Raw genomic sequence first — 22859 nt, 5'->3', positions numbered from 1 at the left:
ACAGCCCTCATCCCCTGGAGCACAAAGCTGCTATCGCATTCTTGCATCTGTGCCGACAATGGCATTCCCCACCCATTTGAGCGCAGCAGTCGCTCTGTCGGCCCTCATATCCAGCGGCCTGGCAGCATCCTTCGACGGCTCCCGCTACCTCTGGTACGATACGCCCGCTACTCGCTTCAACGCAAGCCTCCCAGTCGGCAACGGCCGTCTCGGGGGCACACTCTACTGCCTCCCGACGGAAATCATCACCTGGAACGAAAACTCCGTGTGGAGTGGTACGTTCCAGGATCGCGTCAATCCACGGTCACTGGAGTCGTTCCCCAAGGTCCGAGAGCTGCTGGTCGATGGAAACGTTACGCAGGCGGGGAAACTGGCTCTGTCGGATATGACGGGGTCCTCGACTGACCCGCGCGAGTATCAGGTGCTGGCGAATTTGTATGTGGATCTTGGGCAGAGCGGGGATGCGACGAATTTGCAGCGGTACCTTGATACCATTGAGGGCTACGCGGCTTGTGAGTATGAGTTTGATGGTGTTAACTACAAGTAAGCTCTCCTTGCCTGAAGCATGCTTTTCAATCCTCAAGGATGCGATCCTGATGCCCGCAGACGTGAACTCATTGCAAGCGCTCCGCCTGGAGTCCTTGGGTTCCGGATCCAAGCAGACACCCCACAGGCAATTAACCTGAACGCATACCTGCGCCGCTCGAAGTATGTTCAGGACAACACTGCCAGTGTTGCCGATGGGGTGAACTCTATCGTGATGAAGGCTACCACCGGAGAGGAGGATTACACCACCTTTACAGCAGGGGTTAGGGTCGTTGTGGACGAAGGTGAGATCGCCATCTAAGATACTACTCCAGGGACTAACAGTTAGCAGGCAACGTCACTGCGAATGGAGAGAAGCTGTATGTGACGGGGGCTACGACCGTGGACTTTTTCCTCGACGCCGAATCGTCCTACCGATACGAGTCAGAGAGCGACCAAGAGACGGAATTGACTAAGAAGCTCGATGCTGCCACCAAGACTGGCTACGAGAGGCTGCGGACAGAGGCGATCAAGGACCACAAAAAGCTCGCAAACCGGGTTTCTCTTGATCTGGGAGCGTCCACCGGAGACGCCGCCTCACTCCCTACCAACGAGCGCATGGTGAGCTACAGATCCGCGCCAGATGACGACGTCGAGTTCGCCACCCTCATGTTCAACTACGGAAGACACCTTCTTATCGCATCGTCCCGTGATACCGGTGACCGTTCGCTGCCTCCTGGGTTGCAGGGAATCTGGAACCAGGACTACGAACCCTCCTGGGGCGCAAAGTACACGGTCAACATCAACCTAGAAATGAACTACTGGCCCGCGGAGACGACGAACCTGAACGAGCTAACTTCGCCGCTCTGGGACCTCCTCGCCCTGGTAGCGGAGCGCGGCAGCGATGTCGCGGAGCGGATGTACGGGTGTCCTGGGTTCGTCCTGCATCATAATACCGATCTTTGGGGGGACTCTGTGCCAGTCGACAATGGGACCAAGTACTCTATCTGGCCTATGGGAGGCGCGTGGCTTGCTCTTCATATGATGGAGCAGTATCGATTTACCGGCGATGAGACCTTCCTGAGGGAGAAGGCGTATCCGATTTTTAAGAGCGCGTTTGAATTCTTCGAGTGCTATCTTTTCGAATTCGACGGGTACCTGACGACTGGGCCTTCCTGCTCGCCGGAAAATGCATTCAGGATCCCCGAGGACATGACCAATGCTGGATCCGAAGAGGCCTTGACTCTAAGCCCGACAATGGACGACGCCATCTTGTTCGAGCTGTTAACTGCTCTGAAAGAAACTCACCAAGTCCTCGGAACCAGAAACGACCTCGCAAAGACAGTAAACGAGTACCTGGGCAAGATCCGACCCCCGCAAATTGGCTCGGATGGACAGATCCTCGAATGGCTGGAGGAGTGGACCGAAGTTGACCCTGCCCATCGCCACTTTTCACCTCTATTCGGCCTTTTCCCAGGAACACAGCTTACCCCGCTCGCATCCACTGAGCTCGCCGATGCCGCGGGAGTTCTACTCGACCACCGAATGGACAGTGGCAGCGGCAGCACGGGCTGGTCGCGCGCGTGGTCTATTTCCCTGTATGCCCGGCTATACCGAGGCGACGACGCCTGGAACAATGTCCAAGCCTGGATCCAGACCTTCCTCCTGACGAACCTCTGGAACAGTGACAAGGGCGGAGCGACGACCTTCCAGATTGACGGGAATCTAGGCTATACGGCTGCGATCCCGGAGTTGCTACTCCAGAGTCATTTGGGGGTTGTTCATATTCTTCCTGCTTTGCCATCTGCTGTGCCTACGGGGTCTGTTACTGGTCTTGTTGCGAGAGGAGGCTTCGAGGTGGACATTGAGTGGGAGGATGGCACGCTGAAGAAGGCGACAGTCAAGTCTTTGCTTGGGAATGAGTTGAAGCTGCTGGTCAATGGTGATGAGGAGTTGTATGTAAACGGCAAGAAGTATAGGGGTCCGGGTGCGACGAAGAAGGGGAAGACGTACACTATTACTGTGTGAGGGTAGTCTCATAGTTCCATAGTGCTCAACTATAGTTGAGCACTAGTTACTAGTACAAAAGTCAGAAGAGCCTGCCCAGCGTATTGCCATAGCAGTATCAAGATATCAAACTCTCATTGGACTAAAAGAACCGCGGCTTACTTGCAACGCGTGTTGCTTGAGGTTAAGAATATGGGTAGCTGATCTTCGGTCGACGTGATGACGACGAGGCGCAATGGTTGCTCAGTGGTCTCGGATGTGCTCAACGTTGAAGACAACCTCAAAATGACCTTCTCAGTTGCTGGACCCTGATTCGTCATTTTAACCCGACCGAGGCAAACAAGCTTCACCCTGGAAGCGCGCCTTTTTTGCCGTCCTGTTTCCTCCGGGCCCCGGTTGTCTTGACCTCTCGGAACGTGGGGTACCACTCACCTCGACCGATGTGGGGGACATGGTGGCGGGGGTCCATGCAGAGGAATATAGTGTGGGGAGACGCCTGATGCTGCAGATCTCACTAGAACGAAGGGTCTCTAGTCGGCCAAGACGGTCAAATACGACAGCAGTGCATTGCAGGAATTAGCCCGATCAAATTATCCAGAGAATCACACGAGTCTGGGCCGATTAGCCAGGGCTGAAGCTCCTAATACCCGACGGGAGTTGGTGGTTCCATCATGATCCTCAAAGTAACCAAGCCATTGCGGAGAACAGCCGACACGAGAGATCCTGACCCCATACTTGAGCCGTTAACCTGGGGTCATGGGGCACGAAGCCTCCACTACAAATACGAGTCAGACATCTAGATCGGATCTCACCACCAATCTGCTATTCCTCCGTCGACAGCACTTTACTCTTGCAACACCATGTCCTCATTCTGGAAGAAGCGCAGTCTGAAGGTGCGCGATACCGAGCGGACTCGCGCTGCCGAATTGACCCTGCGAGAGTCGCTGTACCCGATTTGTCTCGTTACGAGCCTGTTCTTCTTGTGGGGCTTCTCGTACGGTCTACTTGACACTTTAAACAAGCATTTCCAAGAGACTCTGGGAATCTCCAAGGCCCGCTCTTCGGGGCTTCAGGCGGCTTATTTTGGGTCCGTACCACTCCAGCCAGTTCCAAGAACATCATGTTGACTCGATCAGTGCCTATCCGTTGGCATCCCTGGGCCACGCGGCTTGGATCCTCCGTCACTATGGTTATCGAGCTGTGTATATCTGGGGGCTTTTCCTCTACGGTAATCATGATTCGCGATTGATGCGACACTGAATGCTAACATTCGACCTGAAGGACTTGGCGCTCTCCTTGCGATTCCCGCCATTAAGGAGCACTCATTCGGAGGCTTCTGCGCTTGCATCTTCATCATCGGAAACGGCCTTGGTTCCCTTGAGACCGCGGCTAACCCGTACATTGCGAGTAAGGGTCCAGCTTCTGTTTGGCTTGCTCTACCCCTCTGACATGGTCTAGTCTGTGGCCCTCCAAAGTACTCTGAGATCCGCATCAACCTTTCGCAGGCGTTCAACGGCATCGGAACCGTGGTTGCACCCGTCCTCGGATCGTACGTGCTCTTCGACTTTGACGACCAAAAGGCCCTAGAGAACGTCCAGTGGGTGTACACCGCAATCGCCATTTTTGTGTTCGCCCTCGCTCTGGTCTTTTTCTTTTCGACCATCCCCGAGATAACGGATGCGGACATGGAGTACCAGGCCCAGGAGACTGGTACAGGAGACAATGACAAGCCGCTAAGAAAGCAATACCGCCTCTTTCATGCGGCGTTTGCGCAATTCTGCTACTGTGGTTCGCAAGTTGCTATTGCAGGGTGAGATCTAGTCTTGCACGGTTGTTGTCGTCGTTGGGCAGAAGACTGACCGCACCAGGTACTTTATCAACTATGTCACCGAAACTCGACCAGGCACCAGCTCCAGCGCTGGAAGCAAGTTCCTCGCTGGTGCTCAAGCCGCGTTCGCCGTCGGCCGATTCGTCGGCGTCTTCCTCATGCACTTCTACAAGCCGCGCTGGGTGTTTGGAGTTTTCCTGACCATGTGTATTGTATTTATAGCCCCATCCATCACCCAGCGCGGCAACACCGGCATGTCAATGCTCTTCGTCACCTTGTTCTTCGAGTCAATCTGCTTCCCAACCATTGTCGCGCTCGGTATGCGTGGTCTCGGCCGCCACACGAAGAGGGGATCTGGATTCATCATCGGCGGTGTGATCGGAGGAGCTTGTGTACCGCCACTGCTTGGAGTGGCGGCAGATGCTCGCAATACGGGTTTCGCGATGGTCGTTCCACTCTGTTTCTTTGTAGCGGCTTGGACGTATCCGCTTTGTGTCAACTTTGTGCCCTCGTACCGCAACTGCGCGGATGCGTACACTGCGGTCGACGTGGGCATCCGTCCTCAGGAAGTCACTGCAGATGAAGAAAAGGGCAGCCAGCGGACGACAGAAAGGGTGGTGGAGGGGCAGTAAGGGTCGAGAGAGTGGGAGAGGGTATTTGCGTGTAGCAAGAAAACAAACTATCGTACTATGGCTGTGCTCGCCAAGTTTGAACATACGATAATACAGCAATCCATGTCCCTACTTTGAACCTCCAAGCAGTACCTACATGAGCTGACGTACCCCAACTGCGAGTCAAACTCTGATTGGTGGAGTAATGAGTGGCTGTTCTGCAGGCGAACTCACTCCAGAATTTAAACGTAGCGTACCCCACAAAGCCAGAGCTCTGGACGAGCTTTCTGGTGGTGTTCCCTCTTCACTGCGATCTCAGTGTTGGACACAATGAGGCGCTCCACCATGAGTCAACGAAGGGTTGGCCGGGCATGCGATCAGTGCAATTTCTCTCGCACACGATGCGATGGCGATTTACCTTGGTATTTCATTTCCCCGCTCCAACCTTCGCGAAGCTCATGTATTCTGAGCGTACAGTGGACGATGCGATGGTAAGTCGTACTAGTCCGTGTCGCGATCACTGCCATTGACCAGTTCCCGCAGCTCTAGCACACCGATGTCAATACAACCGACAAGTCAAGAAACGCGGGCGCAAAACGAACCTGGCCAGGCGGGCCATTGACTCGCGATCGCATTCCGATGTGGGTTTACACAGATCCGCCTCGCCCATGGGGTCAGGAATCTCCTCTGAGCGCTCAACTGCCACCGCAGATGACGTTCAGCCGTCGCTGCAGCTGGGGCAACACAACGGTCTAGTCTTGGAGCAGGACATGGGGATGCATCCAAACAGCACAGACATCAATTTTGGACAATTTCAGGTCGACTCGCCGTTGGCCCTGGATCCGTCCCAGCTCGGGCTGGGGTTTAGCTTGTCGCCCCTGCCTCAGACGGATCCGATGCTCGTTGGTGGCACCTTCGCGGCATCCCCGAGTGCGTCGAGCAGTCAGAAAAGTTCCCTTCAAGCCTCTGCCTGCCGATATCCTTGCCTTGGGCCGCTTCTACCCGCGTTGAGCGGCATCCTTTCGCCAGCGACAGCTTGCGATCTGCTGGATATTTTCTTTGCGGAGCCGGGCAGTCCGCTGTGCTTTACCCACAGCCCATACGTTTTGTCCTCCGTTTTCCGAAAGATGTCCGTATTGCATCCGTCAAAGCCCCGGCAGATGTCGCCGGCATTATTGGCAGCCATGCTCTGGTGCGTCGCACACACGGCTGATTGTCGAGTATTTTACTTGCCTGGATCGCGGCAGCGGATTGTCAATGAGTTATACGGAGTCACCATGTCCTTACTGCGCAGACGGGATATGGACAATTGGCGACGGGTTCCTGGTAAGCCTCTGCTACCTTTCCCAGCGAGAGACTCCATGTTCATCTTTCTATCTAGGTGGTTGGCAGTTGGAAGAGGACTCGGCGACGAGCCTCGACACGGGCAAATCGGACAGGTCTCGGAGGACATTCAGCAACGGACCCACGCCGTGTGTGGACGACGTACTGACATTTGTCGTTCTCACGATTGTCATCTCCGGCGGCGAATACAAATCAGATTGCGTCAAGTGGTGGAACAAAACGGTGGGCCTCGTCAAGTATCTCGGGCTACATAAAGAGCCGTCGATGTCAACCGAGTCGCAGAGGTCTGTTGAAGAGCACGAAGAACAACGTCGGACATTCTGGCTTGTTTACACGGTCGATCGGCATCTAGCCCTATCGCACAATCGTGCTTTGGACATTCTGGACGCCGAATGCGAGGTTTTTAGCCCATTGCCGGAGCATCTGTGGCAGAGTTTCGATACCCTCGGCGCAGAGGCCTTGCAGCAACGTACCTACGGCCCGCCAACTACAATTTCCGGTACAGGCTTTTTCGAATATTTTCTCCCCATGATGGCCATTCTGGGGGATATTATCGACTACCGTCTGAGGCGGTACCATCCACGCCTGGTGTCTCACGACGAGGCTTCGCTAGAGGTGATTAAAGCGAACCTCACTCATTGTGAGCGCAGTCTCTGCGAGCTCTCAGACACCCAGACTATCTCTCACAGCCCTTCGAATACAGCCCTGCCGCGGAACACCACCAACATGGTAGTCGCATATGCGGTATACATCATCAAAGTTCTCTACGTCCTCCTCTACGGCAATTGGGATGCTATCACTATGCTAGAAGACGATGGAGACTGGATCACCTCGTCCAGATTCGCCGAGTGTTCCTCAAGCTCTATCGCCGCCGCTCAGGCGATTTCAGACATCCTCAAGGTTGATCCTGAGCTGTCGTTCATGCCGTACCTTTTCGGCATCTACCTCTTCCACGGCAGCTTTGTACTTTTATTATTCGCGGAAAGAATGTCCCGCATTGGCCCGAATCCGTCGGTGGAGGAAGCCTGCGAGGTAATCATCCGGGCGCACGAGGTCTCCATTGTCACTCTGAGCACAGAATTCCAGGTGAGTCTGTTCGTCGCTGCACGGGGAGCATATGCTGACATCTACCCATGAAGAAAACATTTCGCAAGGCATTTAGAGCCATACTGTATAATGCCCGACGGCCCGAAATGAGTGAGACAGAGCTTCAGACGCTACGAAAAGAGGTTCTGTCGACATATCGATGGACGATGGGGCACAGAGGACTCTGTTTGTGACATGGTCTTCAATTCACAAGAATTTTTAGCTCGCTGGATACGACGCCGTGTGATTTCCACCCACTGCGGGGAACAGTTTCCCGTCGGGTAATTTGGGCGGGATAATGCGGGTATCAAGCAGCCAGTAGGGTCAATGCACGCCTTTTACCCACTAAACTCCGATTGCTACGTGGGCCACCCTCCTGGGCAAATGCTGACATTTGTTCAAAGCTTTGATGAGCAAGAATGTGTGAAAGAGATATAGACTGAGAAGACCAGAGAGAAGCTCTGTCGAACAGGCAGCCGTACTTCCACTTCCTCGGCGCCAACATGTCAATCTCGCAACCTCGTCAAACGTTGCAGTTACCCCCGGTCGTCCTTGGAGGCTCGGGCTTCAGCTACCAAGTACATCCAGACCCGAAATGTGTACCGGTTTCGAAGATCATTCGCCGCGCATTCGATGCCGGAATCAGAGCAATCGACACCTCGCCATACTATGACCCCTCAGAGTTTCTACTAGGAGAGGCGCTTGCGAGCCCTGAAGTAACGAGCAAATACTCGAGGAGCGACTATATCCTCATGACCAAGGTCGGTCGCATCTCAGTCAACAAGTTCGACTACTCTGCAGCATGGGTGCGCCAATCAGTCCAGAACTCGCTAGAGCGCCTGGGCACTACATATCTCGATGCCGTCTTTTGCCACGATGTTGAATTTGTCACGGTAGCCGAGGCAATCGAGGCAGTCGGCGCACTGTTTGAGCTCTCGGAAAAAGGCTTGGTGAAATTTGTGGGCGTATCGGGCTATGATCTGGATCGTCTTGTACAGGTCGCTCACGCCGTGAGAGAGAGATACGGTCGACCATTGGACGTCGTGCAGAACTGGGCTCAACTGACGCTGCAAAACACCCGCTTGGAGCGATACGGAGTCGCCGCCCTGAGAGAGGCCGGTGTCCCAGTTATATGCAACTCGAGCCCCCTGGCATCTGGCCTTCTGCGGGCAAATGGCGTGCCAGTGGGGAAGCTGGGAGACTGGCACCCGTCTCCCAATGGACTTCGCGCAGCTGTCAAGAGAGCCTCGGACTGGACTGGAACGCAGAACTCGACATTAGCGGCCCTTGCGCTGCGCTTTTCTGTGGCGAGGGCGACGCGGATATCGCAAGGCGGGGTTTCTGTTCACACGCTGCTTGGCATCTGTTCGATAAGCGATATCGACGAGAACGTACGCGCCGTGAACTCGATTCTATTGCCCGAAGCAGAAGCGGCGACTCCCCTGAGAGATGGTGAGGTGAATGTCGCGCATCTCAAACGCGTGAACGAGAAGGTCGAGCAGCAGGATCTAGTTCTCTCTCGGAAAGTGCGTCAGATGCTGGGCGAGTGGGTAGAGTATGACTTTGAGAAGGGGCAACGAAAGCAAGAGGTGCTGCCATGGTGGCCTGGAATATCCGCTGGGGTCTTGGTAATGGGGATCTCGTTCTTACTGTTTACCCGGACATCCCTGTCTCCGGTTTTCAACCATATTCGCTCATAGTTACCGTAGACAATCTGATATCTATCATCCAAGCTCGGAGAGAAGGTGTCGCGTAGGCCTTCCGTCGCAAACTTTCGGGTTCAGCTTTACGCGAGGGAACTGTCACTCTAATTGCCGTGATACCTGACCAGACCGGACAATGTAACTTGTGTGTCGAATGTTACGGTGGCTCGGGGTATATTATGCCGATTCAAGTGGCCCCTTGACGTACAGAGAGTACACATCACTCTCGACCGACTTTTCAGAGAATAGTATACCTGCCACCGGGCTCGAACGCCATCAGCACAAAGGGTATATCGTGCATCGCTGCAGAAGATAGATTGGATCGGGATTTTACAGTTGCCCAGATATGACTCCAGGCCCCAGTTATATTACTCGGGCATATTCGACATAAAAGGCTGATCGGGTTATCTCCACAATGTCACCCCATATTATTGCCGATCCCGGAATCTGTGGGGGACCATGACAAGACCTCGCACAATGATAGGTAAAGAAAGGGAATTAGTGTTGGAGGGGTTAACTCTCATCGGGATAACTTTAACTTCAATCATCGGCTGAATTGGTTTGTGCTCGTCTGACCACAATAAGCCCGTCAGGTATATATCGTCAGCAAAGAGAAGTCTCTACGGTGCGCATGACAAGAAACCAACACAACCAAAGAAGCTCAGATAAGACGTTATACAAGCCATGGTTGTTGTCAAGGATCCAGCGGCACTTCTGGCCCTGTCTCTCCTGCAGTTATCTCTAGCTTATCCCCGTGGAGAAGATGAACCGGTACGGTACTGCATGCTTTGTTTCGTATCACTGCTGACTGACCAACGCCGTGTAGGGAAAACTGCCCGCGATGGGCTGGAACCCGTGGAATACATATGATTGCAACATCAGCGAGGCGATTGTTCTGGACGCAGCCGAGAACCTAGTCGCCCTCGGTCTGCGAGATGCAGGCTATGACCACGTCAATAGTATGTCCATCATCTCTTCCATTCACCGAGTGGACCAGCCCTGATAACATCTATCCTCCTCTGCAAGTCGACGACTGCTGGCAAGTCAAATCCGGCCGCGACAACTTGACCAGCGAACTCATCCCGGACCCCGTGAATTTCCCCCGCGGAATCAAAGGCGTTGCAGACAACGTGCACGCGCTCGGCCTGAAGCTCGGTATCTACAGCAGCGCAGGAACCGAGACCTGCGCCGAGTACCCGGCCAGCCTGTACCACGAGGAAATCGACGCCGCCAGCTTCGCGGCGTGGGGGGTGGACTACCTCAAGTACGACAACTGCGGCGTTCCGAGGAACTGGTCGGATCCGTACACCGCGTGCACCGACCGTTGGTCGAATACGGTCAACGGGACGTGCATTGGGCTCGCGAATCCAGCGCCGGAGGATTACGACTGGGGGACTTCCCCCACGGCGGAGCGGTACCGGCGGATGGGCGATGCCTTGGCTAAGCAGGATCGGCCTATCCAATATGCACTCTGTCCTTGGGGTTTTGCACAGGTGCATACCTGGGCGAAGGGGGTTGGGTCCTCATTCCGCATGAGCAAGGATATCAGGGCGAATTGGGGCCGTGTGCTGGAGATCCTCAATAGGAATTCCTTCCTTATGAACTATGTTGAGTTTGGGTAGGTCTGCCGGCCAAAGTGCCTGGAGGATATAGCTAATAGTGTCGCAGGTCTCGTCCCGACGCAGATATGCTAGAAGTCGGCGTCCGAGGCCTCACCGCGGCCCAGGAGCGTACCCACTTCGCATTCTGGGCGCTGATGAAATCACCCCTGATCATCGGCGCAAGCCTAACCGGCCTAACTGATACTCAGCTCTCACTGCTCAAGAACCCCCGGTTGATCGCATTCAACCAAGACACACGATACGAAAAGCCAGCCGCCCCTTATAAATGGGGCACGAACCCGGACTGGACGTTCAATGCTAGTTTCCCTGCCGAGTACTGGTCTGGTGAGAGTCGGGCTGGGACATTCATTGCCATGTTGAATACGGGCAGTGCTGCGGGCAATAAAACGGCGCTGTTTTCGGAGATTCCGGAGCTCAGGCGGCGGCGCCGGTATAGGATTGTTGATGCGTGGACTGGAGAGAATTTGGGTTGTCACTCTAGCCAGTACACGGCGCTTGTTGAGTCGCATGACACGGCGGTTCTGATTGCGAAGCCATGTTAGAGGTTGAGCCTCGGCGACTAGCTTTCAGATGCTTGTGGACTCGAGCGAGCTACTTAAAGAGATGGGGACGACGATGGAAAGTTCCGTGAGGGTTAGATTTACTGTCACTTGGTTGTTGAGGAAATACAAAATGGATTGTTCTTCGTGGAATAAGTCCTGCCAAGACATTAAGCTGCGCTGCGTTTGGATGCACTGGTTATCCAGATTATGGCCGGATGATGACCTTTTCCCCAGACACGCCAGCCTTATTCTTATCCAGCGCCTCGTCAATCTTCTCCAAGCCCCCATCGACCACGACCGTACGGTTAGGAACAAACTGCCCAGTTGCCAACCACCCATTCTCGCCTCCAAGACGCTTCATGAGCGGCTCACTAAGGTACCGCAGCTCCGGCTTGCTGCCGAGACCGAGAATCTGTCGAATTTCGACCTTGGGCTCCTTGGATGATCCAAGAGACTGGGCCTCTGCGTCAGCTGCGAGTACAGTGACTACACAGCTTTTGGATCCGGCAGTCTGAAGGATCTCAACGCCCAGCTTTTGCGTCTCGCCGAGAGAGATGCCGTCGAAGACGAAATCCAAGGGTAGGCCGTTGAGCGCAGAAACGAAGTCTTGAGCGCCCGCCTTCTTCCGGTCGAGCACGACGTGCGCGCCGTGACTCTTGAGGCGCTCTTCGTGTCTGAGGCTGGCATTTGTGATGATGCGCTCGTAACCCGACAATCGGGCCAGCTGGATCACATATTGGCCCACAGAGGAACTTCCACCTAGAATGACAATGGCCTTGCCATTTCCTGCGCGCTCTCCACCCTCAACCCAGGGCGGCGGGGCAAGGCCACGACCTGTCTTGTCATAGAGACCGGTGACACCGGCAATAGTCGCGAGACATATTCCCGCGGCCTGGTCGTCGGTAATCGAAGCAGGAGTCTTGCCAACAAGCGCAGCAGGCATCCTGCAGTACTGCTGGAATGTGGCGGCGTCGTAGTTGCCGATGATGCCCTGGAAGAAGACGCGGTCGCCGACTGCAAAGTCTGAGACGCCGCTGCCGACTGAGACAATCTTGCCGGCGGCGTCGGAGCCCAGGACGGCCGGGAATGTCTGCAGGAAGTAGCCGCAGTCTCGGATCTTCCAGTCGACGGGGTTGATGGCTGTCGCGGTGATTCTGATGATTACTTCATCGTTGCCGAGGGGGCCGAGGGAGCGTTCGGCGATGGTGTGTCTGGCGCCTCCCTCTTTGAGGATAGCGGCTTTGAATGTGGATGGGACGGACATGTCAGATTCTTCGAGGGTGTTTGATGTTGATTGTTGGAGTGAGACCCGGAAGATCCGACAGCAGAAGAAAAAGCAAAGCTCGAGTGGGGACATTGCTCATCGCTTGACGTGGTGACGTCACTCCTGCTCCCATGAGCAGAGAAGACCAGACGATTAAAGCGTAACCACTCTCATGCCACCAGATCAAACTACTGTCTCGTCGATTCCATGCGGGAGTTCATGCACATACGTCGGCCCCATATGACTCCGCTTGTTCGATGCAGTCAGCAGTCATCTTACCTTTTGTACGACTCCGCGGGCTTTCTGATTCGCCACGGCTGTGATATCCCCACACGGACCCCAAATATGCATATATCAACTGTGAACTGGCAAGTATTCCATTCAATTCCGGAGTGATAGACCAATAATAGGATTCCCTGAAAAAGCTGGTTGAGCAGCAAACTACCTCGGGTCCAATCGCTACAAACCACCCCCGTCTAAGCCGCCAGCTCAGCCTCGATGAGCCCGTACCCATCAGGAAGCACAGGGAGATCAATAATCTTGAACCCCGCCGCACCCAAAAGCGTGGTCCACTGCTCTCGGTTACGTTCCAGTGCCCCGTGAAATCCCAACATCGCAATATCCAGCGCGACCACCTTCTTGTCTGCCCCAGTGTCGGGGACCACGCTATCTTGGATCCACAGCTTTGAGTAGCCTGGAGTCATGGCTGTCGCGATGTTACGGAGGATTGTCAGCGCCTCGTTGTCCGGCCAGTTGTGCAGAACATGTTTGACCATGTATATCCTTGCGCCCTTGACTGGCTGGGGCGTAAACATGTCGTGCTCGAGGTAGTTGAAGTCTGGATCGTGCAGGTCCTCGGGGACATTGTTGATGACCTGAGGCAGATCCTCCAAAACAAGCTGGCCTGTCGTTGTGACCGTAGGTGGCAGGGCGTTCTTGACAAGGGTCAGATCCTGGCCAACGCCACCGGCGATGTCGACGACGAGGGGGACAGCTGGGTCGATTGCGGCTCCGTCGAGGATTCGATTAGCGACATTGAATTGCTCTGTCCATTGCTGGCCCTGGGTCCGCTGGACCGTCATGAATGTGTTGAAGTCCTGCGTGTGTTCTTTGTCTCCGGAAAAGAAATCAAAGGCTTCCTGGTCGGTTCCAAAAGCGTACTGGAACAAGCCGTTGCGCGCGCTACCGGGGTTTTGGTAGTTGGTCTCCTTGAGGTAGGCGGGGAGGGCATCGAGGATTTTGTGCGTCTTCTCTCTGCGTGAGCGTTAGTACGGATCTGTTAGCGGGAAATGAACGGTCGACAAAAACATACCCAACGCGAAGACCGGCTGCACATGGAGGAGCAGCAAGAACGAAAGAAGCGGGCGTCGCTTGGTAGGTCTCCGGGCCAATCTCCTTGATGAGCCCCCATGCAGTCGCCGCCCGCATCAGGCGCACTATCAGCCACCGATCGGCTTCGGTTTGTTGGGCCAGCTCCGTTGCTGTTAGCGGTCCGCTGGTGAGCCTCTTGAAGACATCGAGTCTGTTGAGAACGGCGATGCACGGGTACAGGACAACCTATTCAAAAACGGTCAGTCTCTCCGCGATAAACAGCTGTCGACGTACAGAGGTGAGGGTATCCATAGCCACCATCCGAGGGTCCTGTAGACTCTCAAGGATATGTTGGCATTTCTGGATAATTTGAAGGCGAGACGCTGGGTTGGAGACGTCGATTGTGGCCAGCTCAGCGATGGCTGCCGTCACCCCGTCCAGTCCGTTGCCGTTGATTGTCATGATCAAGTCAAAGATTTCAATTTGTGAGAAGCTGTGGAGAAAGAGGGGTGGCTTGTTATCCTGTGAAGCGACCGAGCTGGGTTGTATAGTAGAATCTCTGGATAGATATTCCTAACGGCAGCTGATACTTATGCAAGAGAAGCTCCCAGCTGACCGGCATTCAGCTATTCAATACCGACATGGCGAGACGGGCTCAGCGTCGTAGACCAGGTCCTAGCGAGCGACCTCATAGCCAGACATGCAACAGTGCCCTGATCTGGAGTTTGACCCGGAGCGCAGGAGTTATTCTGGATTCCGAAAAAGCAGGAGAAAAGGTGAATGAGTGGCATTGAGCCGTGTGATCATATATTGTAGCGAGCGTAAGACTCAGCCAAACAAGGCTATTATTGGTCAAAGGTGGTGGGCAGTATACGCCCCGAGCGCCAACTTTGCAATCTCGCCACCATGTTTGCTTTTAGCCTGTCAGGGATTTAATGGGCCAAGACGAGCTGGGTGCACGTCCCCGATTACGAGGGGTAAGCCGGGGTCGGTGTTCGGTAGGGAAAGCCGATCTAGCTGCAGTCGTCTCGGGGGCCGTGGCAGGGGTAAGAGTCAGGAAGCATGGCCATTGGAGTGCTAGGGTATGACGGGTCTGGTACTTTACCAAGCACTACGGAAGCCTTCGGGGCCGAGCCCGTCGCGCTGCATAAAGTGACCAGTCGGTATGCGGCGTAGAATGCAGGCGCAGTTCCCCAAGACAGGCAGCATCGGACGCGCAAGCACTGTCGACTGGTAATTAAGCATTTACTCAATTTGTACGATGACGCCTCTGCCTCTGGCAACATACCTGCGCATCAGCGCTCCAAACAGATGCGTCCTGGATCTGGGTGGAGGGCAGTGAGGCGAACTAAATTCAATAGTGACACCACTCCCTTTTTGGCTTTTACAATGCCCCGCTGCAAAGGACTGGCCCTTGTTGGTGACGATGCTCATAGCGTCCCAGATCTCCCCAAGCCTGGCAGTCAAGTTGGTAATACGCTCCCCTGCTTGGCACCGAGGCAGAAGGCATTGTCCAGCTGCGCATTTATATCGGTCCCAAAAACCCTACAACTGCCGTCTTCCCAGGTAATCTGTACCGTGCGGAGTCCCCAGTATTCGTTTGCGTACCAGTACCCTTCTCAGACCTCGAGTCCAGTCACCGGCACGTTTTTGTACTCTTGGAACCAGCGCTTCCCGTTGCGTCCCTTGGGAACCTGCATGTGTTGACCGGATATGACAAGCTTGGCGAGTTGAGCTTGTGGAGGAGGCTGGATGTGCGCTGGAGAATTGTTGGCGATCCAGTTCAGTGTCTTCCAATGGTCCTCCTCCTCCCACTTTGTTGGCCCCCATTGGAAGACATCCGGCTTAGACGGGATGACCTACACTCGCGCATATTGGCCGGCGCGGAAGAAATATCTCTCCCCGGGCTGCTTGGCCTTGTCTTTGGGGACCTGTAGCGCGGCACCGACCGAGTCGAAGCCAGCCAGCCTTGGCGAGCCCGGGCCACTATTTGGCGATCGCTGCGGGTCCATAGATGATCTTGTCCTTCAGCACGTCGCGCTTGACATAGTGGGGCCAGCTGAGTATTTAGGCCTCATTGGGGACGTCCGGGACGGTAGTGGACGCACCTACACGGTCCACCGTCGTTCCAGCCAGAGACTTCTATTTGTCTAGTGTCCTATATCGCCTTCGGATTTGGGCTGGAATTTAATGCGGACTGCCTCGAGTCCACGGAAGAAGTACACCTCGTGTGCTCCACGCTGGACGGAGAGAACAGGGTCCACCCTGTCGAATCCTGCCTGTGCCAAGGACTTCCAGTGGTCTTTGATTGGGAGCGGGTTGAAGGTTCGTTTCCCGATGGAAGTGGATGGCTCCTAGCGAAAACGGCAGTATTTGTCGACGGAGAAGAAGTGTGCTTCTCCGAGGTCCTTTAGGTAGAATGCGGCATCGGCCTTGGTGGGAGTGAAGTATGCAAATGTGATAGGATTTTGACCGGGATCTGTATAATGAGGAGGTGTACTCAAGCGAGCTCGGTATGTCTATTCAGGAACCCACTACTGTTGCACTCTTTATCTGTATCTAACAGAGTACGAAGCAGCACAGGTACTGGGTATCTACGCATCACAGAGTACAAATAAAGCCAAGGAAAAGGTCTAAGAGAGCTTCTGACAGAGCGCGCTACGGCTCCAGGAGAGAACTCAGGCATAGTCAATGATGATGCATGCAGATGTCTGTTGGAATAATGAAGCTATCTAGCTAGGGACTACTAGATATAGGTAGATAAAATAAAAGAAAACATGTGTCACATGGGTGCTAGAACCTTCCATGGAAGATAAAGGAGCGATAAGCGGGGCTTCCAACAACATCATATGTGACCAGGGTGAAAACAACGATTGCTTGGTAGAATGCACTTACAAACCAGCTGGTAATGTCGTATGGATGGTGGTTCCAAAATCTAATCGCTCCGCCAGGACAGCGTTCCTGGATTGACTTGTGTACCCTGAGTCGACTCCCGCTGGGGACGGCTAATGGGGATGGCTAAATTGATGATGTCGTGCTTGTGTCAAGGGGACTTTGAGGAATAAGCCCAGCGTGGAATCCATTCAGAGCACGGTGATTCCACCGGCTGGGGCCAATAATTGGCTAGGGACTAAATCCCTGCCACTGGCCATATTAAAACGAAATATGCAGCGGATGCAGAGGTTCGGGGCCAGGTTGTCCCGAGATATGCAAGATTATACTGGACAAGCGGCCAATAGCAGCCTAGGATTAAGGCTTGGCAGCATTGAGTGACATCATGCTTGGCTGGTTTGCAAGATTTGACCCGTTTGTCTTTTGGAGCAATGCAAATGGTGTAAACTGCGGTGCTGGTCTTGGTCAGCTGAATAATGGCATTTGCTCATCTCAAGTGGAGGCAGCCAACAAACATCCCTCGTCGTGCGATCCAATTGAATACTCCCAACAATAGGAATGCTAGTGCTAATAGCAGCAGTCTATATGATGGCTTCAAGATATATAAGTAGGCTGGGGCCCCCTTGAAATGTATCCTACAATCCGCCACCACCTCCTCCATCAACTTCATCAATTGTTAGACGATCAAGACCACAATGCCTTCCTACCTCATCACCGGTGCTTCTCGTGGACTCGGAGTACGCAATCTTTCTTGATGCTCAACAGAACTCGCAATCGCTAACCCACCCCAGTTTGAGTTCATCCGCCAGCTGTCTGCTGACCCTGCCAACGTCGTCATTGGCCTTGTGCGCAACAAGGCTGCGACGGAGGAGAAGATTGCCAAAGAGATCGGCAGGAAAGTCTACGTTGTCGAGGGCGAGCTTACAAACTATGATTCGCTCAAGGTAAGTCACGACAGCTATTTCTAGGGATAAGTGCTAACATGGCGTAGAAAGCCGCCGAAGAAGTTTCGAAGCTCACCAGCAGCCTGGACTATCTAGTTGCAAACGCAGCTGTCATTTCGGACTGGGGTGCCTATGATGGAATTGGCGATCTGTAGGTCTTGCTTTCTTAACCTGCAAATGCGCGTTCTAACAAGGTGATAGCGGTGCCAAAGACTCTGCCAGACTCGAAGCCGAGCTCATGAGCTCCTTCCACGCGAACGTTGTCGGAAACGTCCACCTGTTCAACCTATTCCTCCCCTTGATCCAGAAAGGCCAGGCCAAGAAAGTAATTACCATCACATCTGGTATGGCCGATATCGATTTCATCGCCAACTTCAACATCGCCTCCGCAGCCCCGTACAGCATCAGCAAGGCGGCGATGAATGCAGCCGTTGCCAAGTTCAGCGCGCAGTACCGGAAGGATGGCATTCTGTTCCTCGGACTCTCTCCTGGTCTTGTCAACACCAGTGAGAACACTAATCGTAAGGTTCACTCCAACGTCGACTGGGCTATGCTAATGATGCGATGCAGCGACACCGGAACAAATCGAGGGGCTGAAACAGATGATCCAGCAATTTGCTACCTACGCGCCGGGCTTTACTGGGCCCATCACCCCCAAGGAATCTGTCGAACACTTGCTGGATGTTATCTACAGGGCGGACGTCAACAAGGGCTATGCTGGAGCTTTCCTATCTCACTACGGAAACAAGCAGTGGCTCTAAGCAAGGAAGGTTAAGGATTACTGTAGGGAATTCGGGGGACTTGTGGGATCTGTTATGATCGAGTTTTAGCGTGATTTCTGTCGAAAGCCAATACAATTTCCCATCAAATCCTCTACATCTCGTTTTCGAGTCCATCCCCAACTGCAAGCTAATAAAATCAAAAGTAATTCCTCAAATCGCAGAGACACGTACGGTATCGTATGCCCAAGGGCATCGGTACGGCATCAACATATATGCTAACCGACTTACCAGACAATGTCGGAGTAGAGATTTTAGGACCTGATGATATCGCGTATGAACACACATCGCTGGATTGCCGCAATGGTATGCTTTCCATTCCGGTTCCACCTCGAACGAACGCCGCCAACAGGTACACTAGTGGTAGTCTGGCTTACTATGACCGCGCTGATCCCGCTGGAATTAATAATATATTTGTGGGCCACCCTGCTCCATCAAAGATACAGGGTACGAATCAGACCGCAGCAAAAATCGCAAAGTAGGCCATATCTGTGGTTGTAGTGTACCGTACTGCGCAGGTAAATTCCTAGAGGAGATGGCCAACCTTGCGGTGGCTTAGAAAAACTGGTAGATCATAGTCGACGGCTCGCTGCAGAATGTGGTAGAAGGAAAATTCGAGGATGTATCAAGCGTGCGGATGAATTTATTCGGAGGAGTTAGGTTACTCAGTTGAGTGCTTGGCTATGTGCCCTGGATACAGCATTTAGGCTGAGATATATAAACAAAGCGTTGACTGAATATGGATGGCAATGAATCCCATTGAACGCTCAACAGAAGAACGGTAAAGGTAAAAACTGACGAAAATCCAGGGACGGATCAAGCAGAAACTCCAATGGGAACAGGTCCCTTGGGCCCGACACTTCCGCCAATATTCGCCTGGTGCATAGATCTCGGGCCCAGTTTAATGGGATAATCGACCGCAGAATGAAAAACGCCGTAATTGTCCCAAATTATCACGTCTCCTTCTTCCGCTGGAGCGAGCAAGATGTACTCCGGCTTGAGGATGCGGGACTGAATGTTCAAGACAAACCTGCGAATCTCCGCGATATCATCGACGATTCGAGGCTCTTGGTCAGCCGAGCTGCGCAGGTAAAGCTTCTTCGCGCAGATCCCGTGGACGTGGAAGGCTTTCTCGCCCGTCAGTGGGTTTACCCATACCATTGGGTACTATAAGCCATTAGTCAAGTAATGGATCATGTGGAAGAAGCAGTGGGATAGTACCGTCTTCACAGAGCCCGGGTCATATTCACCCAGCTCGTCCATCGTAAGTCGTTCGCCGCCTTCTGCGAGTCCGAGGCCGTTGCTGTTCCCCTTGCATCGTTCAATCCACTTGTATGGATAAGGAGCGTACTCGACCCAACTATGGTCGACCAACTGTTTCTCCTCGGGTGACAACAGACCGTACAGCTGTGATGTACTAAAGAACGCCGTGCGTCCAGGAGGTGTCTTCATGCGGAGTTCCGAGCCATCAGCCCACTCGATGGTCAGGTCAGGACCCTTGGGTAGCTTCACGCAGCGGAGTGTGGTAAACCAGGCCGGGTCCTTACCGTAGAGCGGTGCATCCAGATGCCATCGCTGAAATCGGGTAATTCCTTTCTCGAAGTCTTCCAGTGACGGCGGTACGGCGTGAAAGTCGTTGCTAAGACCACGCTGAATTGTTTGGTTCTTGACCCCAAAATGATCTTCTCCTTGAAAACCTTTTCCGATGAGACGAACGTTCTCAGCACCTGGGATCCCGACGACGTCTCGGCCTTGCTGGAGAAGTCATCAGATAAGCGATGACGATCATTGAAGTAGGGGTACATACAGCAAGAACGCCGCCTTTCGCGCGGATAGTGGCTAGATCCCCATGACTGTGGCCATCAGTCGCATTTGGGTCCAGGGCTTTGACGAGTTCCCATTGTTTCTTCGGGTCAAGGTTTGTTTGGTCTTTGACCACAACCACTTTGTGTCGCCATATCGCAGCTTTCAGGCGATCGACATCTTCGTCTAGTACAGATTAGCCCCTGTACTAAAAATACAAAATCCAGTCGATACTCACGAGATATGTTATTGATATCGACGCCTGTTACCTTTGCACCAAACTTATAAACGCTTCAGTACGGGATGGCTTGCTTTCTTAAGCGGAGGACGTACGTTGTAACTCTCCTCCGACGTGCGCTCAAGAGGAGTCACGGCAAATCTAGAAGTGTGATCCATAGTGACGGGAGAGCACAGTGCAGCTGGTCGAATAAGTGAGTTATGCGCTGGGGCATCGATGGAAAGAATGGCTTCATTTCTATTCGTTGGGTATCCCTCCAATGTTTGTGGAGTCGGGCGTCCCCGGCCGCTCGTTATCATTTTGTCCAAAATTTCGGTGATGTTATCCGCATATCCTGCAGAGCTTGTGGATCGCGAACTAGACTGTTTGGGCTTATCAGTTATTGTCTCCTTGAGGGGTTACTCCAAATCACGGAGTTCCGATCATCGTCCACGGCCGAGAAGTCGGCCGAGGATTTCCAGCATTTTCCGCGAGTTACAGCAAGAAAGTGGGGGCGACACCCAGTTTGCAGGTCCCATTGAGACTGTGTCCGATGTTGCAATGGCAACAGTATGGAATTAGTCCAACCAGGGCCTATGCACCCACAGGAGTTATCCGATGGCATGGACTGGCTTTACAAGTTGGGGGTTTCTAAAATCAGACCTGAGCGACCCCTTGAAATTATGGCGTAGCTGACAAAGACCCGTTGTTCCTCAAGTGCCCTCCTTTATCTACGTTACCCACACGCTGATACACTCTAAAGGAGGAGGATGTTAAAGCTCTACACAGTCAGAATGACCGGTATTGAAGAAATTAGGTGTCAGCTCCCGGAGATTCAACGCTTTGGCTAAGGTCTTGTTGGTGTCTCTGGTGAGTCAATCCTGGCCGTTAGCAGCCCTTGGAGATACATGCCTTACCACCGCCAAAGCGATGAATATAGTCCTATACCCACTGTAGAGCAAGACACTCGTCTTGGAAGCCAGCATTTCCAGCACCATCCTCACCAACTGCATCGTCACCAAGGAATCCAAGCGCACTCAGCCAATACTGGATGCGCACAACTATGACCACTGCCCGTGAAAAGTTGACAAATCGAAGTCCGCTAGGGCTCTGGGGATTGGCGGCGTTGTAGGCTAGGGAATTAGCGGCGTTGTAGCCTACGCCTCGGTTAGCGTCATGCTCGAGGCAAAAGGCTACGTTGAAAAGCTGAATGGATAAACAAGCTTACCACCGCCATGTATCTGCACGATAACAGGCAATTGGGCAGATTGGGCCCAGTGTGGAGTGACTACATCCAAGCGTAGGCAATCCTCAGTCGACTCAAGTGCGTTGCTTGCAGCACCAAGCGCCGGGAACAAGTCTGCTAAAGTCTCTGCCAGTGACGGTATATTCGAGGCTTTCCAAGCTGGAAAGCCTTAAAAGCAAGAGGGCCCTGATGATACAGCATTGATGGCCTTAAACAAATCATGGCCTAAGTCTCATCAACAGGTACAGGTGATCACCATCGCAAGTGGCCAGTTGGGGCAGCAACATAGCAGATTCCATAGTATGTCCTGGTACTGTTACATATATCAACACGAATATCAATCACGACTGTCATGGTCAGGACGGACTGTGTGAACATACAGGGACTCAAGGTCAACTAGACCACGGTAGATCGCGTAGCCTAAGTTGACTATTGGGTCCGCAGTAGGAATGGTATGAGCATTGATACTTTTCACGAGGACTGATACCGACGACGCTTGCAGGATATTCCGGCAACGCATGTGCCCAACTGCTTAAGATCTTTGAACGGGTGACGCAGGGTATGTGCCAACCAGTGGTTGCCTTTTCTTGCCATCACAGACCAACCCACGCTTTTATATATCAAATATGCTGAAAAGGATATAGAATGTGTGTGGGTGCTAAAATCAGAACACCGCTGGCCCGACTCTGCTCTCCGGATTCTACTGTAGCATAGCGCCCACGGAGAAAAGGAACCAAGATCATGCGGAGCAAAGGAAAGGCATGTCAATATACATGGCGGCTGGGGCAGACAAGGTGCCAAGTTCCGGGGAATTGCACAAAAGGCTTCGACTGAGATGGTGGGTCTGATATACCCTGAAGTACGTTGCACTGGGTTTGGATGGCGATGACACGGTTTGTAGATGGTACCTTGGGAACGGACGAATTATCGCCTAGCAAAGGACGAGGCTCATCAGTCCATAAGACAGCAGTGTGTAATTCTAGACCATATTATCTACAGGTGAATAATAGCTAGTATACACATTGACACTCCTTCTAGGTAAGGTTTCCAAGTAGGGGCCATCGCACTTACAATTTCCCTGCGCCTTATTAGTAGCCGCTGATATTTGCTAATGCTGATCACTCATTCGTAGGAC

At 53.3% G+C, this 22859-nt stretch overlaps 9 protein-coding genes across 9 annotated transcripts; 6 read left to right on the top strand and 3 right to left on the bottom strand.

Annotated features, from left to right (window-relative positions):
• Positions 1-58: 58 nt before the first annotated feature.
• On the top strand, positions 59-2554 carry BJX68DRAFT_278933 (glycoside hydrolase family 95 protein; the record flags this gene model as incomplete). Its single annotated transcript, XM_071048628.1, has 3 exons — positions 59-543; positions 607-830; positions 878-2554. 3 exons carry the CDS (start codon positions 59-61, stop codon positions 2551-2553), a joined length of 2385 nt encoding a protein of 794 aa, XP_070894114.1.
• Positions 2555-3392: 838 nt separating this feature from the next.
• BJX68DRAFT_271547 (MFS general substrate transporter) lies at positions 3393-4992 on the top strand (the record flags this gene model as incomplete). Its single annotated transcript, XM_071046966.1, has 5 exons — positions 3393-3619; positions 3669-3760; positions 3814-3939; positions 3991-4342; positions 4401-4992. 5 exons carry the CDS (start codon positions 3393-3395, stop codon positions 4990-4992), a joined length of 1389 nt encoding a protein of 462 aa, XP_070894113.1.
• Positions 4993-5301: 309 nt separating this feature from the next.
• BJX68DRAFT_278932 (fungal specific transcription factor domain-containing protein) lies at positions 5302-7595 on the top strand (the record flags this gene model as incomplete). The annotated part of the gene is made up of 4 exons (XM_071048627.1): positions 5302-5431; positions 5515-6297; positions 6353-7401; positions 7455-7595. 4 exons carry the CDS (start codon positions 5302-5304, stop codon positions 7593-7595), a joined length of 2103 nt encoding a protein of 700 aa, XP_070894112.1.
• Positions 7596-7644: 49 nt separating this feature from the next.
• Positions 7645-9112, top strand: BJX68DRAFT_278930 (Aldo/keto reductase). The gene has a single exon (XM_071048626.1). The coding sequence runs from the start codon at positions 7905-7907 to the stop codon at positions 9099-9101; it is 1197 nt and encodes a 398-aa protein (XP_070894111.1). The 5' UTR covers positions 7645-7904; the 3' UTR covers positions 9102-9112.
• Positions 9113-9788: 676 nt separating this feature from the next.
• Positions 9789-11268, top strand: BJX68DRAFT_278927 (glycoside hydrolase family 27 protein; the record flags this gene model as incomplete). Its single annotated transcript, XM_071048625.1, has 4 exons — positions 9789-9875; positions 9931-10063; positions 10131-10722; positions 10773-11268. 4 exons carry the CDS (start codon positions 9789-9791, stop codon positions 11266-11268), a joined length of 1308 nt encoding a protein of 435 aa, XP_070894110.1.
• A 205-nt stretch (positions 11269-11473) lies between these two features.
• Positions 11474-12532, bottom strand: BJX68DRAFT_258419 (zinc-binding alcohol dehydrogenase family protein; the record flags this gene model as incomplete). Its single annotated transcript, XM_071043529.1, has 1 exon — positions 11474-12532. The coding sequence occupies one exon, from the start codon at positions 12530-12532 to the stop codon at positions 11474-11476; it is 1059 nt and encodes a 352-aa protein (XP_070894109.1).
• Positions 12533-12816: 284 nt separating this feature from the next.
• Positions 12817-14387, bottom strand: BJX68DRAFT_185164 (S-adenosyl-L-methionine-dependent methyltransferase). Its single transcript, XM_071037276.1, has 3 exons — positions 14138-14387; positions 13845-14089; positions 12817-13786 (listed from the first exon to the last, which is right to left on the bottom strand). Exons 1-3 carry the CDS (start codon positions 14303-14305, stop codon positions 13009-13011), a joined length of 1191 nt encoding a protein of 396 aa, XP_070894108.1. The 5' UTR covers positions 14306-14387; the 3' UTR covers positions 12817-13008.
• Positions 14388-17259: 2872 nt separating this feature from the next.
• BJX68DRAFT_246472 (uncharacterized protein) lies at positions 17260-18553 on the top strand. Its single transcript, XM_071041654.1, has 5 exons — positions 17260-17472; positions 17527-17679; positions 17727-17830; positions 17881-18200; positions 18250-18553. The coding sequence occupies exons 1-5, from the start codon at positions 17431-17433 to the stop codon at positions 18438-18440; spliced, it is 810 nt and encodes a 269-aa protein (XP_070894107.1). The 5' UTR covers positions 17260-17430; the 3' UTR covers positions 18441-18553.
• A 721-nt stretch (positions 18554-19274) lies between these two features.
• BJX68DRAFT_271540 (TauD/TfdA dioxygenase family protein) lies at positions 19275-20657 on the bottom strand (the record flags this gene model as incomplete). Its single annotated transcript, XM_071046965.1, has 5 exons — positions 19275-19625; positions 19680-20213; positions 20266-20447; positions 20500-20542; positions 20595-20657. The coding sequence occupies 5 exons, from the start codon at positions 20655-20657 to the stop codon at positions 19275-19277; spliced, it is 1173 nt and encodes a 390-aa protein (XP_070894106.1).
• Between the last annotated feature and the right edge of the window lie 2202 nt (positions 20658-22859).

Source organism: Aspergillus pseudodeflectus, assembly GCF_044049435.1.
Source record: "Aspergillus pseudodeflectus strain CBS 756.74 chromosome Unknown BJX68scaffold_64, whole genome shotgun sequence".
Classification (NCBI taxonomy): domain Eukaryota; kingdom Fungi; phylum Ascomycota; class Eurotiomycetes; order Eurotiales; family Aspergillaceae; genus Aspergillus; species Aspergillus pseudodeflectus.
The sequence above is the reverse complement of the archived record's forward strand: the minus strand, read 5'-3'. Positions and strand labels throughout refer to the sequence as shown.

Bases quoted from the DNA above. Each gene is read 5' to 3' on its own strand.
- BJX68DRAFT_278930 (XM_071048626.1), top strand. From the start codon at position 7,905: ATGTCAATCTCGCAACCTCGTCAAACGTTGCAGTTACCCCCGGTCGTC.
- BJX68DRAFT_185164 (XM_071037276.1), bottom strand. From the start codon at position 14,305: ATGACAATCAACGGCAACGGACTGGACGGGGTGACGGCAGCCATCGCT. The intron at 14,090-14,137 runs GTACGTCGACAG...GTTTTTGAATAG, and splicing joins CTATGGATACCCTCACCTCT to GTTGTCCTGTACCCGTGCAT. The intron at 13,787-13,844 runs GTATGTTTTTGT...ACGCTCACGCAG, and splicing joins GCAGCCGGTCTTCGCGTTGG to AGAGAAGACGCACAAAATCC.
- BJX68DRAFT_246472 (XM_071041654.1), top strand. From the start codon at position 17,431: ATGCCTTCCTACCTCATCACCGGTGCTTCTCGTGGACTCGGA. The intron at 17,680-17,726 runs GTAAGTCACGAC...AACATGGCGTAG, and splicing joins CAAACTATGATTCGCTCAAG to AAAGCCGCCGAAGAAGTTTC. The intron at 18,201-18,249 runs GTAAGGTTCACT...GATGCGATGCAG, and splicing joins CACCAGTGAGAACACTAATC to CGACACCGGAACAAATCGAG.